The sequence below is a fragment of the Periplaneta americana genome, chromosome 6 (assembly GCF_040183065.1).
Source record: "Periplaneta americana isolate PAMFEO1 chromosome 6, P.americana_PAMFEO1_priV1, whole genome shotgun sequence".
NCBI lineage: Eukaryota > Metazoa > Arthropoda > Insecta > Blattodea > Blattidae > Periplaneta > Periplaneta americana.
In genome coordinates this window covers 109,887,884-109,903,433 of record NC_091122.1, presented here as the reverse complement: position 1 = coordinate 109,903,433, position 15,550 = coordinate 109,887,884, and the positions used below count along the sequence as shown (strand labels likewise).

Below are 15,550 nucleotides of genomic sequence, written 5' to 3'. Positions count from 1 at the left end.
GGTGGTCAAAAGAGCTAAGCGAACTTAGACGTAATACAAGGAAACTTTTCAAACTTGCTAGGAGAACTGGTGATTGGATTACCTATCAGAGGGAACTCACCAGTTACAACAAGGCTATTCGGAAAGCAAAAAGGCAATCATGGAGGGAGCACTGTGAAGGGATCGAAAGTATTCCTAGCAGTGCCAGATTCATGAAGCTAATGGCAAAAAGTGCTAACAGAAATGTTAGCACAATTAAACTGCAAGATGGCAGTTATACACAGTCTGGAAAAGAGACGTTGCTTCAATTAGCTAACGCACATTTTCCAGAATCAGAGGTAGTTAACACTGGTCAGATGGCTGATCAGGTGCGACCGGAACTGTTCCGCTTGTGTTCGAGCAAGGAGGACTGGGCCCTGGTCAGGGATGTGATCACGTTAACTAAAATAAAATGGGCCATTTATTCTTTTGACCCATATAAATCAGCAGGACCTGACCAGATCATACCTGCACTGCTGCAACAAGGTATGGACTCTATACAGTCCATACTATGTAGCATGTACAGGGTCTGCCTAGCCTCTGGATATGTTCCACAGGCATGGAGACAGACCAAGGTTATATTTATACCAAAACCGGGGCATCCAAGCTATGCTGTTGCGAAAGCATACCGCCCGATCAGTCTCTCCTCGTTTCTTTTAAAGACACCAGAGAGATTAGTGGATAGACATATTAGGGACAAGGTGTTGAAGGAGTTTCCTTCACATAAGTACCAGTTTGCCTATCTACCTGGGAAATCTACAGAAGCAGCACTTCATCAGGTAGTCTCGTCTATCGAGAAGGGGCTGGCTTTTAAAGAAATTGCCATAGGAGCATTTCTGGATGTTGAAGGAGCGTTTGATAAAACTTCTTGCAAAGTAATACTAACAGCACTTCAAGAACACAATGTACCTCCGCTTATTTGCAAGTGGATAAATTACATGTTAAAAAGCAGGCAAATTACCATGAGCTTGGTTGGGGAAATGCTCGGGGTGTCTGTGGCTGGGGGCTGCCCACAGGGAGGCGTTCTTTCGCCTCTGCTGTGGGACCTGGTAGTGGATGCCTTGTTGCGAGAACTCAACGAGGCTGGGTATTTTGCCATTGGATATGCAGACGATATTGCTGTAATCGTAAAAGGGAAATTTCCCACCACAGTCGTTGACGTGCTCCAAGTAGCACTGAAAAAGATTGAAAATTGGTGTAACAGAACTAAGCTTTCTGTTAATCCTAACAAGACAGTACTGGTACCTTTCACAAGGATGAGATCTGTGGGGAACCTTAGGGAACCCACACTCTTCGGTGAAAGAATACCATACTCTTCACAGGTTAAATACCTTGGACTCATTCTAGACAAGAAATTAACCTGGAAAGATCATTTAGATTATTGCATAGCCAAAGCATACAGGGTCTTTTGGACCTGTAGAAGGATGCTTGGCAAAACATGGGGTCTAAAACCTAGGATTGTGTACTGGATATACATTACTATGGTTAGACCTATACTCTCTTATGCTGCATTTATGTGGTGGCCAAGAGTTAAATTAAGGAACTGTAGAACAGAACTCAACAAGTTGCAAAGAGTGTTCTGCATTTCAGTAACGGGAGCCTTTAGAACAACTTCTACAGTGGCAATTGAAATGCTAATAGGACTCACTCCTCTGCATATTTGGATTGAAGCTGAGGCCCTTAAGGCATTTCACAGAATTTGCCGTCAGACAAAGGTGTTCAATGTTGAACACCTTAATCATCTCAAACTCCCTTGGGATAGGAGTGTCAGTGATACCCTGAGCATGGAAACTGACATCTTAGAACCAAGGGTTTTGTTTGACAAAAAGTTCACAGTTACCTATCCAGAACGTAGTGAATGGAAGGACCGGACTAAACTGGTTAACAATAAGGGCCCAGTTTGGTATACTGATGGCTCCAAAACCAAATCAGGAACCGGGGCTGGATTGTTTGGCAATGGTACCAGACTTTCTTTTAGCCTGGGTCAATATACCACTATCTTTCAGGCTGAGGTCTTTGCTATCTTAGCCAATGTAAGGGAAAGTATTAGGAGGGGCTATTCAGGTAGACACATCCTTATACTTTCTGATAGCCAGGCGGCACTAAAGGCGATTCAATCGCCTTTGGTTAAGTCGAAACTGGTACTGGAGTGTCGGAATACCCTCATGACACTGGCAAACACTAACTCAGTTCATCTGAGGTGGGTGCCAGGACATGCAGGGATTCACGGAAACGAGAGGATGGATGAGGCTGCTAAAGATGGAGCTGAGACCCCATTTATAGGACCAGAACCTGTGTTGGGACTATCTTCAAGACCAATTAAGCAGGTCATCAGGATTGGGCTCACAGACGACATATTAGTTACTGGAACTCAATTAAGAGCTGTAATCACAGCAAGGCCCTTATCAAAGGTCTTGCAAGGACAAAATCGAATGAGCTGCTGAGACTTAGCAAAAAGCAGCTCTCCTGGGCAACAGGATTTCTTACAGGACACTGTGCCCTGAAGAAAAACTTATACAGGATGGGACTTATTACTGACCCACTGTGTATAAGATGTTCACAAGGAGATGAGTCAGTAACTCATCTGCTGTGCGTTTGCAATGCGCTTGCGCAACAAAGATCTCTCTTTTTTGGGAATCATTTTCCAAAACTTGAAGAGATCTCAAAGGTCCCAGTCCAAAGTTTGATACAGTTCATCAAGAACTTGAAACTTTTGGACTGAAAGGGATGAACAACGGGGATGCGCAATAGATCTTATAGGTCGCAGTGCTTGGGCCGGAAGGAACACCCCTGTTAAATCTAATCTAATCTAATCTAATCTAATCTAATCTAATCTAATCCTCAGCGTGTTTATGTATAAATTCTGTATATTTGTTTTTATATTTATTTTTTATTAGTCTTTTTATAGATACGGAAATTAAATTCTTAGTTTTACTTGGAATTAATTTGGAGCCTTTTTTTGCAAGGAGATCAGCAGTTTTGTTGCCAGCAATTCCACAATGTGCAGGTATCCATTGCAAGTGGACTTTTTTCTGTAACTTGTGAGGTTGTATCATATTCTGGCATTCCTGAATTTGAATTGACATAATTTTATGCGAGTTAAGTGCATAGATTGCTGCCTTAGAATCTGTGAGTATGACAGTTTTTTTTTAAATTTGTCTATTCTATATAAGAGCTGTTATAACGCAATATGAATGGCCGTTATTTCTGCATCAAAATTTGTCATATGATATCCAACTGGTTGATAAAATGAGAATAATTCATATGTAGCTCCTGATCCTTAGTTGTAGACCCTATCTGTATATATGTGTAACCATTCTTCTGGTGGGTATGTTTTATTCACAGCTTCCAATGCTAAAGCCTTCAGTACATTTTCACATTTTGTAACTGATTCTTCTAATTCTAGTTTGGTGATAATTGGTTGGAAGGTTAAAGGATTTTCTCTGATCATAATATTTTCTTTAGATTGAGGTAGATTGTTCTGTTTTTATGTTTGTAACTTTTGATAGGAAGCTTTCTTGCGTTTTTAAATTAGCTGGTTATTAACTGTCGTTTTTCCCACTTTTTTCTTTGTAATCTTAGCATTTTTTCATGTTGAATTAACGATCGTTCTTCTAGTATCAGATGTACTGAGGGTTAAGAGTTGCATTGCTGTTATTGGAGTTAATTTTGCTGCTCCAGTTATTAACCTTAGATCCTGGTTTTGGCATACATCTAATCATACGATGAAAGAGTAATGGAACGGAGAAAAATTCTCTCTGGCGCCGGGATTTGAACCCGGGTTTTCAGATCTACGTGCTGACGCTTTATCCACTAAGCCACACCGGATTTCACCCCGGCGTCGGAAGAATCGTCTCGGTTTTAAGTTCCAACTCTTGGGTTCCCTCTAGTGGCCGCCCTCTGCACTAAGTCATAGATATCTACGAACCTAGGACCAAAGTCCACACATGTGTTGAGGTGCTTATTCCGTCGGATCCCGGCCAACTAGTCACTCATTACGAGTGCACCTCAGCACATGTGTGGACTTCGGTCCTAGGTTCGTAGATATCTATGACGTAGTGCAGAGGGCGGCCACTAGAGGGAACCCAAGAGTTGGAACTTAAAACCGAGACGATTCTTCCAACGCCGGGGTGAATCCGGTGTGGCTTAGTGGATAAAGCGTCAGCACGTAGAGCTGAAAACCCGGGTTCAAATCCCGGCGCCGGAGAGAATGTTTCTCCATTCCATTACTCTTTCATCGTATGATAATGCAGAATATCTGCATGGAAATATCACATGTACTTCGGTACATTATAATAATATATACTTCTAATCAGTTTAAGTTTGAATGAGTTGCTGTAATTACTACCTCCCCATTATAAATAAGAATTGGCTTGATGAATATTTTGTAAGTTGAGTTCAAGGTCTGTCGATAATTACTCCACTTTGTTTTTTTTTTTTTTGGTAGGTTATTTTACGATACTGCATCAACATCTTAGGTTATTTAGTGTATGAATGAGATGAAGGTGATAATGCCGATGAAATGAGTCTGGGGTCCAGTACCGATAGTTACCCAGCATTTGCTCATATGTTACCCCGATGATATGGTAGGATGATTACTATGTGGTACCAGGCGACGTCTCAAATATGAACTTAACCTAATTCCAGACCATAGACGAACACAAAAAGTTCATTTCCTTTTATCTTTTAATCGAAATTTTGGAAGGGAATTTTGTTTTTTACGAATATTAAATACGGTTTTATTGAAAAGAAGATATTTTTCCTCATATTTGCAGTTTATTTTAAAATAATGAATATTAAGTTGCTACCCTTTAAAGGTTACGTTCTCTGCCTTTAATATGTATATAAACAAAGGCCCTATTTGAAATAGCATTTCATAAGTATATGTTCTTCATTGTTCCTAATGAAACAACATGGTATTATTTAGAGATCATAACAATACAGTACTATTAAGACTGCATACAGAGTTTAAATAACTTTTAAGCTTTCAGTCAGTCTTTGAACAGATGGAATCCATTTAACCAAAGTCACATAATAAATGTTGTCATATTTTTTTTAGCACAAAACACAACATTGGAGATTTGATAGTACCACGAAATCTTGATAGTGAACTTGTTACCGCAAACAAAACACGTCCACTGCATCTCAAAGGAATTGATGCCATTTTATTGAAACTACAAACATTTTCTATTGACAAAATACACACTGTTTTTCTGCAAAACACGATTTGAAAGTCTCCACTGGAAATTGTTTTCGCCCTATCACAAAAAAAAAAAAAACTTTCAACATAACATGGACTTCATAATGACATTATATGTAGTTTAATTAGCATTATGCAGACACTTGGTGAAGAAACATCCTTTCATGCAGAAGTTATGATCATTTTAGAAAAATATTACGTTTCTCATGCCCTATGTTTAAATGCCCTGTTAGTAATGGTTTAAGGAAGTTACATAGAAACAAAAGAAATAGTTCTAGGACTTCCATGCAAATCATACCATCTGTGATGTGTCCAAGGAAAGTATAGTACGGTGCTCTTCAGGAGGACAGGATACTGCCCCAGACACACTGGTACCACCACCAAAGGGTATCACAACCACATCATGCTTGTCTGCAAGCTGCACCAACTGCACCACTGCATCATGAGATTCTGCACACCAACACAGTCAGGAAAAATACACTGCACTGTATCAATTACTTCGCTTATTTAAATAATGAAAATTCGTAAATAGCATGTTACATGAATGGAAAAGTTTCACCTATTCTCTCTTTTACAAAAATAAAACTCCCTGCTCATACTGACACAAACCCATAATTAGCATTTTACTGTTTGTAAATGGTACAATTTCATCTATTTGCTCATTAAAAAAAAAAAAAGTAAGTATTTTAAAATTCCACAAGACAGGCTTGTTAAAATAAAATTTCTAATTAAAAGTAAGATTTAGTGGTTAGTGATCTAGTGGTTACTGTATTTTTCTCTTAGTCTAAGTATTGGGGGTTCAATCTAGCCAAGAATGATGAATATTTCGTTTAAATATAATCTAACTTTGACTTCTACCAGACGAAAGAAAAAATCTAACTGGCCCCACAAATTCATTCAAGGTAATTTACCTTTAAGCATGTGGTTGTGAACCATCTCTAAGTGACACATTAAGCAAGCCTTGGATTGCTGTATAGTCCCAGTATTGAATTAATACCTAGGCAGTGTTAAAGATGGCGCTTTCCTTTGAAGAGATAAAATAAGAGTTTATTGACGCCTTCTCAGATGCCACTCCAATTACAAGAAGTGGTAACATACATATACCAATGATGCATTACCATTTTTAATTGATGTCCCAATATCAACATCACGTGAAGTATGTAACAATATTGTCATACCTCGAAATGATTGATGACAAAAAAGGTTAATAATTTTAATTTCAACCAAAAGTCATCATGTAACTTAAAATTTATTCACTGTGGATGGTGGTGGTAGAAATCAATGAATTGATATCGGTATAAAAATAACTGTAACGAGTGATAATCTTTACAACGAAAATGTGATGACACTTCATAATAGAAGTATTGATGCATGCAAAAACATTATATCCACCACAAATAGGGTGAGCAGACGTCCTCTTTTGTCCGGACATGACCTCCTTTTAGGCCTTTGTCTGGGGTCCGGGCAGATTTAAAAAAAAATCAAGAAATGTCCTCCTTTTCGTAACTTGTATGTCTGATATTTTGAAATTATCTGATTTGCCGTCTTTTTCAAGTAATTTTCCTGTAGGTGGCAGCAGCATTGACAGATATACTGTACTCTTTGCCAACGACCATAACTCTCTTTGCATACAAAGTAATATTAAATTCACATTTTGTGCGATCTTTTTATGTATTTTGATAATAATTATAGTTACCTTGGCTTTTATATGTAGTTAACTCTAAAATCATTTTATATTAAGTTTTATTATAATTATACTGTAATAAAATAGATATTGACATAATTTTAAGTATAATATAGGCCTAAGCCTAAATATAAATAGGGTAGATATTTTCTATCTTCTTTAATAATTATAGTTCTCTTGATTTTCATATGTAGCTAACTGTAAAAGCATTATTATTAAGTTTTATCATAATTATTTAACTTAAGCCTAAATCTGTAGCTACTGTAAATCTTTTGTAAGAAAATAGATATTGACGTAATTTATAGTATAATATAGGCCTAAGCCTAAATCTGAGTACATATTTTCTTCCTCTTTTTCGAACAATGTCCTCCTTTTTGAAGCTTTGTGTCCTCTTTTCTATCGATGTGAATCTGGTCACCCTAACCACAAAGCCTGCTGCTAGGGTATTAATTGAATGATTTTACTTCACATCACTGGTTTCTGCCGCCTCTTTCTCATCCTTATTGTCAGCAACCTGTCTTATACTGTCAGTTTCTCCCACGCAAGTCACTCATAGTGATATTTCCGAGAAATTCCTAAAATTCTCTCTCTCTTCTTTTCAGCCTCTAAATTCTCTCCCTTTGCCAAGACTCCTGAAATTTTTATACCTGTATCTATTATAATTGTCTCTCATGAGAGAACTCCTTCTGCCTCTGACAAAGCTTCCATCATGTTTCTAAGAAGAAAATAAGTTTGCTCTTCTCCAGAAATACCATACTCAGTCTCCAACTTAGCCTCTGGTTAACATAAATCTTTTGAAGTGTACTCCTTGTATTATTTTCTAACTTAAGAGGTCTTACTAATGAAAAGACAGGCTATGACGCGAATTGGAGTCACATCATTATATCGGTCTAGTCATGGCCATCATGACAATCACCTAATATAAATACACATTCAGAGTTCGCTATATTAAATTCCTGTTAAACGTGCATTTATATATAAACTTGTTCAATGTTGGCCATGTTATGAATAAAAATGTAATGTCACACTGTAGCCTGTCTTTCTCACTAGCCACGTGTAGAAGTTTCATGATCATAGCCATTGTAGGTATTGTGTGGCAACTGGCTGTTGTTGTTTGTGTGATATTTGTTTGTCGCATTTCAGAATGAAGGCCATATGAGTATCAAAGACGACCAGAGCACTGGTCGACCTTCAGAAGAACTTTTTTTTCATAGCTGCTTCACCATAAGCATTCCTAATGTCTCTGAAGGAGATTTGTGCAAAACGAAACACAAAATTTGATACAATATTTGTGTGTTGCTCTGTATCCCACATTCCGATTCGCGCCATAGCTTGTCTTTCTCGTTATGCGGCTAACGAGAAAGACAGGCTACTGCACAATGTCACATTCTTAGTCATAACATGGCCAACATTGAACAAGTTTATATATAAATGCACGTTTAACAAGAGTTTAATATAGCAATTCCTTTATTTTTTAAACTTTGAACATGTATTTATATTAGGCGATTGTTAAGATGACCATGACTAGACCATGATAATCACGTGACTCCAATTCGTGCTGAAGCATGTCTTTCTCATTAGCCACGATTTCTACAGAAGTGATGTCATGAATGATGTAACATCAGGAACAGAAACATACCACGTAACATTATTCATTTCGACGGAAAAAAAAAAAAAAATTCTGGAAACTTTTTGAACCGAGTATGTATGGAAAGTGGACTGGTTCTGAGAAAAGAACTGTAGCTCTCTTAAATACCTAGGTGATATGAATTAGGAAAATGTAAGAGAAACTACACTGTACTAAAGGACACTTTCTGTAGAACAAGTTTCTCTTAAAGGACAGTCATGACAGTCATCTAAAAGTGTTACAGCAAGATAGTAGGAAACTTTTGCACACTTAAATAAGGAAACCTTGACCCATAATAAGGATATTCAAGTGTTATTATCCTTTGGCTTAAGTCTGCCTGGTTCAAATGCTCCCACTGAGAGCATTTTCTTTCACATGAACACTATGTGGACCAAAGGGATAAAGAGGTTTTAAGTAAATACCGTAAAGTAAATTTTGTTGTTCAAAGCATTTTACAAGGATCTTACTTGTCTGAAGTTCTTTGAAATTATATCTTCTGATATAATACTCTTGAAAGGTGTTCATTCTTCCGATAAATACCCTAGCCCCTCAATCTCCAAATCAACAAATTAACCTGAAACTGAGGAGTGTGACTGGCTCATGGATAAGTAACATTCATTCATTCATTCATTCATTCATTCATTCATTCATTCATTCATTCATTCATCCATAGTGTTCTGCCCAAGGGCAGGTCTTTCACTCCAAACCAAGCATTCTCCAGTCTTTCTTATTTTTCTGCCTTCCTCTTAGTCTTCGCATATGATCCATATACTGTATGTCCTATGAGGACTATATCTAATCATTAGACAAATACAAAATAAGTCTAATAATATCTAATCTTTCTCAACTTGGTAAAGTTGCCAAAGACAATGAATATTAAACAGTAACATTTAAGGTGTGATGTGACATTAAAAGTGTCTTACAAGAAATTTGTTTACTAAACTGATATTTACAGTAGATAATGTTTTACAATAACGAAAATTTGCAGTAAAATAAAAAATACAGATAAAAAAATAAAACAATGAGAAAATTCAACTGTAATTTGTAATTTGAACTGAAGTACAAGTGTCGCCATAAAATCTGCAAAGAACCCTTCAAAGTTATCATAGAAATTTCCTTAACTGTTGTTGTTGTTGGGACTCCAAAGTTATGACAGAATGACATGAATTGTTTTGTTATGACCCCTCCAGTGCCCATCATTAATCCGATGACTTCTATATCCTTGAATTTATATGATGTTTTGTAATAAGGGATAGTTGGTTCATAAATTGTCCTTTTCTCTAGATTAACCTCCTTGGGTTGATTCTGATGTGTCTCGAATCTGATGGTTGGATCCAGAATATAACCTTTTGTTTCTCCAGGTTTAAATGTTATAATATCAATATGCCAAAGACTTTTGGTATCCGCAATTGCATGGACTTCTTCATAGGTAGTGTAGCCATTTGATTTAAGGCATGTTGCAATTACAGACCTGATCTTGTGATGCCTGATGTTACAAAAAGTTTCGCCAAATGGGCATGAGCCCAAGACATGAGCCATGACAGTGCACCTTAAAACCCCCAAAATTTAAATATAAGTCCATATTATATGGAACTGCTGTAGTATTAAAATAGTTTGTGTACATACAACCAAGTGTCTCGGTTTCTAGTTCGAAAATCTGGAATCCCTACTATGACCAGAACATTAAATAGAGTTTGTAAAATTAGATCATGCACACTACGATTTTTATAAAGACAGTTAATTAAACTACAGTGTAATTAGTGGAACCACATCTACAAGACAGACTGGCCAATAAGTCGTTAAAGATCCACTGCAGAGCCATCTGAATAATATAAGTGCTGTCATGCTCCTAACCAGAGATCTCTACAATAGAGTTTGTTTGTGCCTATGTGAATTATCTAAATTGTGCATTATCATCATTATTATTCATATTCACTCATTCACTCACTCCTACTACTACATAGCAGTACAAGCTAGGATACTTCTTGTTTGTTTAAAAAAGCGCGCACGCACGCACGCACCCCACTCCCACACGTGCATAGGTAAAATATATTTTTCTATCTGTTATTAATTTCCTACGTGAAACGCTAAAATGGAGATGTGTGATGTCATAAAGAATAACTGATTAGCACAGAAGGTACTCAAGTAGTCATAAATCAGCTAAAAAGATAACTATAACAATAATAACAACAACAATAACAAAGAGAATCAGGTCGAGGAGAGAAAAGTGAAAAATAATGACGATTTCTTAAGAGCAATGTCAACTCTGAAATGGTCCAAGAAGCACCTGCACAATCTTCTTCATTCACACTCAATTCATAACCAGGTCGCAAACTGGAGTAAACAGTCGTCAATTGGCATTGACGTGTTAAATGGAACAACATACAGTTTAGTTAACCCACCTGGCCATGCAACAATGTCAGGAATTCGCTCAAACATTCCATGTCGCAGCACATAGATGTCGTGAAGTGTGTGACCATGGGCCCTCACAAGGCGGTCCAGATTCTCCACAGAGAATGAGATTTTCAGTTTGTGTAATTCATCAAGGAATGCTGCAACACACCAAAGAAGGAAAAAAAGTTACTCATACATTCTTCAACCAAGCCCAGTATATAAAAGCAGTGATTTATGTAACTATAAATCCTGCAGTCCTATGTTCTAGCAGGAAAATGAATATTTATTTCAATCCCATTAGGTCTAGATATGTGTGTGAGAATTTAATAATGTTTCCCCTATAATTTAATTACTTTTACTTTATTATAATAATACAAAGTGTAAGAGAAAAGAATTTATTGCGGAACCTCAAAAATCGAATTAGAAATTTTTTTTAAGATGGGGACCACTATTAGTAGAATGGATATAGTACTGAATTTCTACAGCAGAAACCTAGCTAGATTAAAAGTGAAATGGAGGAACTCCCATTTCTCCTGTTATCGTTCCACAATTTTTGTAAACTATAATCATCACCTTCAATCACCTTGGCACAATGCAGAGAGAGAGAGAGGCGGGGAGAGAGAGAGAGAAAGAGGCGGGGAGAGAGAGGGTGAGGGAGGGGGAGAGAGGGTGTGAGTGAGAGAGAGGGAGAGGGGGAGGGAGATGTGGAGCAGGACGGGGAGGGGTATGGGGTGAAGGGAGGGGTATGGGGTGAGGGGAGGGGGGGAGAGAGAGAGAGAGTGTGTGTGTGTGTGTGTGTGTATCTGAAAAGCCAGATTTGTATAAGCGTTACTGTTTCAAGAAGAGCAAACCATAAATTTAAGTCGCACAGTAAGTGTGCACTCAATTCTGGGTTCTGATATCTATCAAACCACTTGAGGTATGTGGATAAAAGGGGAAAAATTGAGGCACGGTCTGGTATCGTTCCTGGGTAGTTCAGATGGTAGTGTGTTCGCATGCTCAGCCAAAGATCCCGGGTTCAATACCCGGCCCTGGAACAATTTTTCCCTTGAAATCGTTCAAAGATCTAACATGTTAGTATGTTTTTCAGTAGTTATAATGTCAATTTTTTCCTAGCTTTCCTACAAAATGCATTGGAAATTTTTCATAGCTTTCTTATAAAGTGCAATGGAATTATTCTCTTTGCAGGGATTTCCCTCAGTACTTTACATAGGAAGAAATTGTGTTTAATTAATTACCGTACTACTTTCCTTTATTCCTTGCATATGTTGTTTTTTTTGTCTGTGCGTGCTCCTATCCTAACTAGATGTACTGTTAACAGTCATATCCAGTGAATAAGAAACTCAACATCTGCGTGTTTGTATTCAATACACTCATCTTTTGTTCAATGTTCTGTATGTATTCTTTTTTGACTCTCCAGGGCTTGTTACTATTTTTCTTTCCTGATGTTATTAAGGTACAACATAATGTAACACAACTTACTTTTAGTATCAAAAGAGCAAGAACAGTAACAATAAAATAATAATAATAATAATAATAATAATAATAATAATAATAATAATAATAATAACAGTCAACATTAGCCAATTAAATAATAACCTTACAGAACTGTAGGATTGTGAATCATTGTCACTGAGTGTCACTGAGAATTTTAAAAAATGAACAAGAATATGGAGTTACTGGTAGACCCATCTACAACTGAAGGCAGGGACTGTAAGCAGATGATTTATTTATTTAATATAATGCTCAAGATTTCGATACAATTGTCAATCTTCTGGCTTCCCAGTATAGTACAGTTCTCAATGCTTAACATGACTCATGTAAGCAGATGATATAATGCATGTTTGAGAATTTTGTTAATGATGTTAATCAAATATCATCAGGTTCTACTGTAAGTCACAAACTCAGTGTAACAAAAAGATCTGTAGATCTACCATAATGGTCTGAAAAAGTACGACCTTAAATACAGATGTTCAGAAGCTTTCAAATGTTCTACATGAAAAAGTAGAAGAATCTCAATATAATACAAACCACAATTTGAAAAGAATGAAAAAACTTACAAATTTAAAGCTATTTTTAAGTTTTCAGTTTCATTTTTCACTAATATCCTCTTCTAGCTATCACTCCCAGGCTTCATCGTCATTGTTGCCTTCTTCTTCCTTCAATCACCTCAACTTCTGAACTTTTGTCCATTGTGTGGCCACGAAAAGAATCAACAATTAACCTTCTATACAGTCCACACATCCTATGAAGGAGACTTCTTTTATAATTGAAAATGGCTAAGCCGTGATTATGGGTTCGGTTTTCACATAGCTGTTCTATGCAAAAGCCATTACCCTAGATTTGGGCCACTATAGTACTTCATGGATATGGTGAAGAATTCTTTCATCTTTCATTGTAGAGTGTGTCGCCAATTTCCTCCTATGCCACTCCCTCTTTCAGAACTCCAATGTAATCATTCATCACATTTCCACGTTTCACTGCATATAGGTCAGTAGAGCACCAAACTTAATTCTTCTGTTTATGGAGCAAACAGCAAGTGGGCAGAGTATATCATCAACTCTGTGGGATTCAGCATAGACAGCAATTTAATAATTAGGGAAGAAGAGACTACTTTTAAGCAGCCCAGCTAATAAATAATTATCTTCTACTAAAGTTGCTATGAAGTTACGTACTTTCCTTCGAATTGATAAGTGTTAAATCATCACATCTTTTAAATTATGTAAGTGATTCTGAGAGCTAAACGTAATTATTTTTGAAGTGATTTTGCTAAAAAAATCTATGTGATTAATTTTATAATCTATCACAATCTTTTTTTTTCTCCCCTCCAATGCCACCAGGTTGTCTTTCAACATTTCTGGTCTTCTCTCCTGGCCGTGGCTTAGTTGTAACCCACTTCTGAGGTTGGGGTGCCTGGAAGGCGGAGTTACATTACCCCGATGATGTGATAGGATGATTATGATAATGTGGTGCCAGGAGAGGTCTTAAATCTAAACTTAACCTAAATTCCAGACCATGGACGAACACAAGGAAAAATTCCTGTGCTCTAACCGGGAATCGAACCCGGGACCTCATGAACTATAGCCAGAACCTTTGACCACTAGACCATGAGGCCATGACCACTAGACCATGACCATAAAATATTAAACTCTAAGAAGAATATGAACTAATAAAATAATCTTATTTCTTATGGATTATTATTCCAGGCAGATAAGGAATGTAATTGTAGAAACAATTATGAGTAATTTTTCATGTGGTATTTTTTAATATAAATTATTACTTTCAGCAAAATACATTATAAATCATGCACCTCATACAACTAATTATGAAAAAACTTTCTTCCGTAATTCAGGTGAAATTCTTATACACAGATCAATGAACAAACAGTGCATTAAAAAAACAGGTTATGAGGGATTCTGAAAAAGAACATTTAATCTAGAAATTTGTAAAAGAAGGAAATAAACCAACACTTCTCATGTGTGTATGGCGCAACTTTACCTGCATCAATTATGGGTGATGGGAACTTTTCAGGCTTGGGTATGGGCTGAGCCAGTGTCCTCGTGTTCAGGTCTATATCGAATTTCTGCAGGACCCACTCAGTGAAATAAGGAAGAGAGAGTTTCCCTATGGCATACCTGAACACAACAGAAATAATTATACATCATGATTACACAACTTTTAACACTATATCACTTCGGAAAACGTATTATGTGTCTTTCACGTGTTAAATTTTATTATCTTGTTAACATGTTTTGGCCTGCTATTGGCCAACTTCAAAACTGGTTGTTGCTGGTCTTTGCGTCTTTTGTTTGCTGTGGGGGTGTGTTTGTGTAGTGAAATGTGGAGTCAAAGAGTGTGTGTGTTCTGAAATTGAGTTGTGTGTTGAGAATTTCATTTGAATGTGTTTTTGTGTGTCTATATATTTTGTATTGTTCTAGTGTCTTTCGTTTCTGGCTTTTTGGTTGGATATGTTGAATTTCCATGCCTGTGTTGATGGTAAGTGTGGTTAGCATTTGTGATGTGTTATCCATATGTGGAAGTGTTTTGTAATTTTGTTATGGCTTTGTAAAGTGCTTGAAATGATCTGCCTGTCTGTCCTATGTAGAAGTTGTAGCAGATGTTACATTTGAGTTTGTATACGCCTGTGTGGTTGTATTTGTTTATTTGTGTGTTGAGATGTGTGTTGTGTGTGGTATTGTTTAATAGAAATTATTACTTTCAGCAAAATCCATTATAAATCATGCATCTCATACAACTAAATATGAAAAAACTTTGTTCAGCAATTCAGGTGAAATTCATATACACAGATCAATGAAAGGTGCCAAGACCAGCAACACCAGTTCTGACGATGGTCAATAGCAGGCAGAAACATTTTAATAAGGTAATAAAATTTAAGACGTGAAAGACACATAATACATTTTCCAAAGAAATAATTATTTGCAAAACTGCATTTGTGGTGGTGTAATAAATTCTACAATTTGGAATTTCTACACAATGGAGAAGGAAAAATCTCTAACGAGAAATTCCAAATTGTAGAAATAATTAGCTAGAATTCAAATTCGCTGATTAACAAGGTTAAGTGTACTCAGACAGTCACAATGGAGCCCGTATGAGGACATCCGTCATC

At 36.8% G+C, this 15,550-nt stretch overlaps 1 protein-coding gene across 1 annotated transcript in view; it reads right to left on the bottom strand.

The window, feature by feature from the left end:
* Agps (alkyldihydroxyacetonephosphate synthase) overlaps positions 1-15,550 on the bottom strand; it is a 57,227-nt gene that overhangs the window by 20,190 nt on the left and 21,487 nt on the right. The window contains exons 3-5 of the mRNA XM_069828759.1: positions 14,422-14,558; positions 10,932-11,081; positions 5,517-5,668 (exon numbers count right to left, since the gene is read on the bottom strand). Coding sequence (XP_069684860.1) covers positions 5,517-5,668; positions 10,932-11,081; positions 14,422-14,558 — 439 coding nt within the window. The remainder of the gene's footprint in view (positions 1-5,516; positions 5,669-10,931; positions 11,082-14,421; positions 14,559-15,550) is intronic.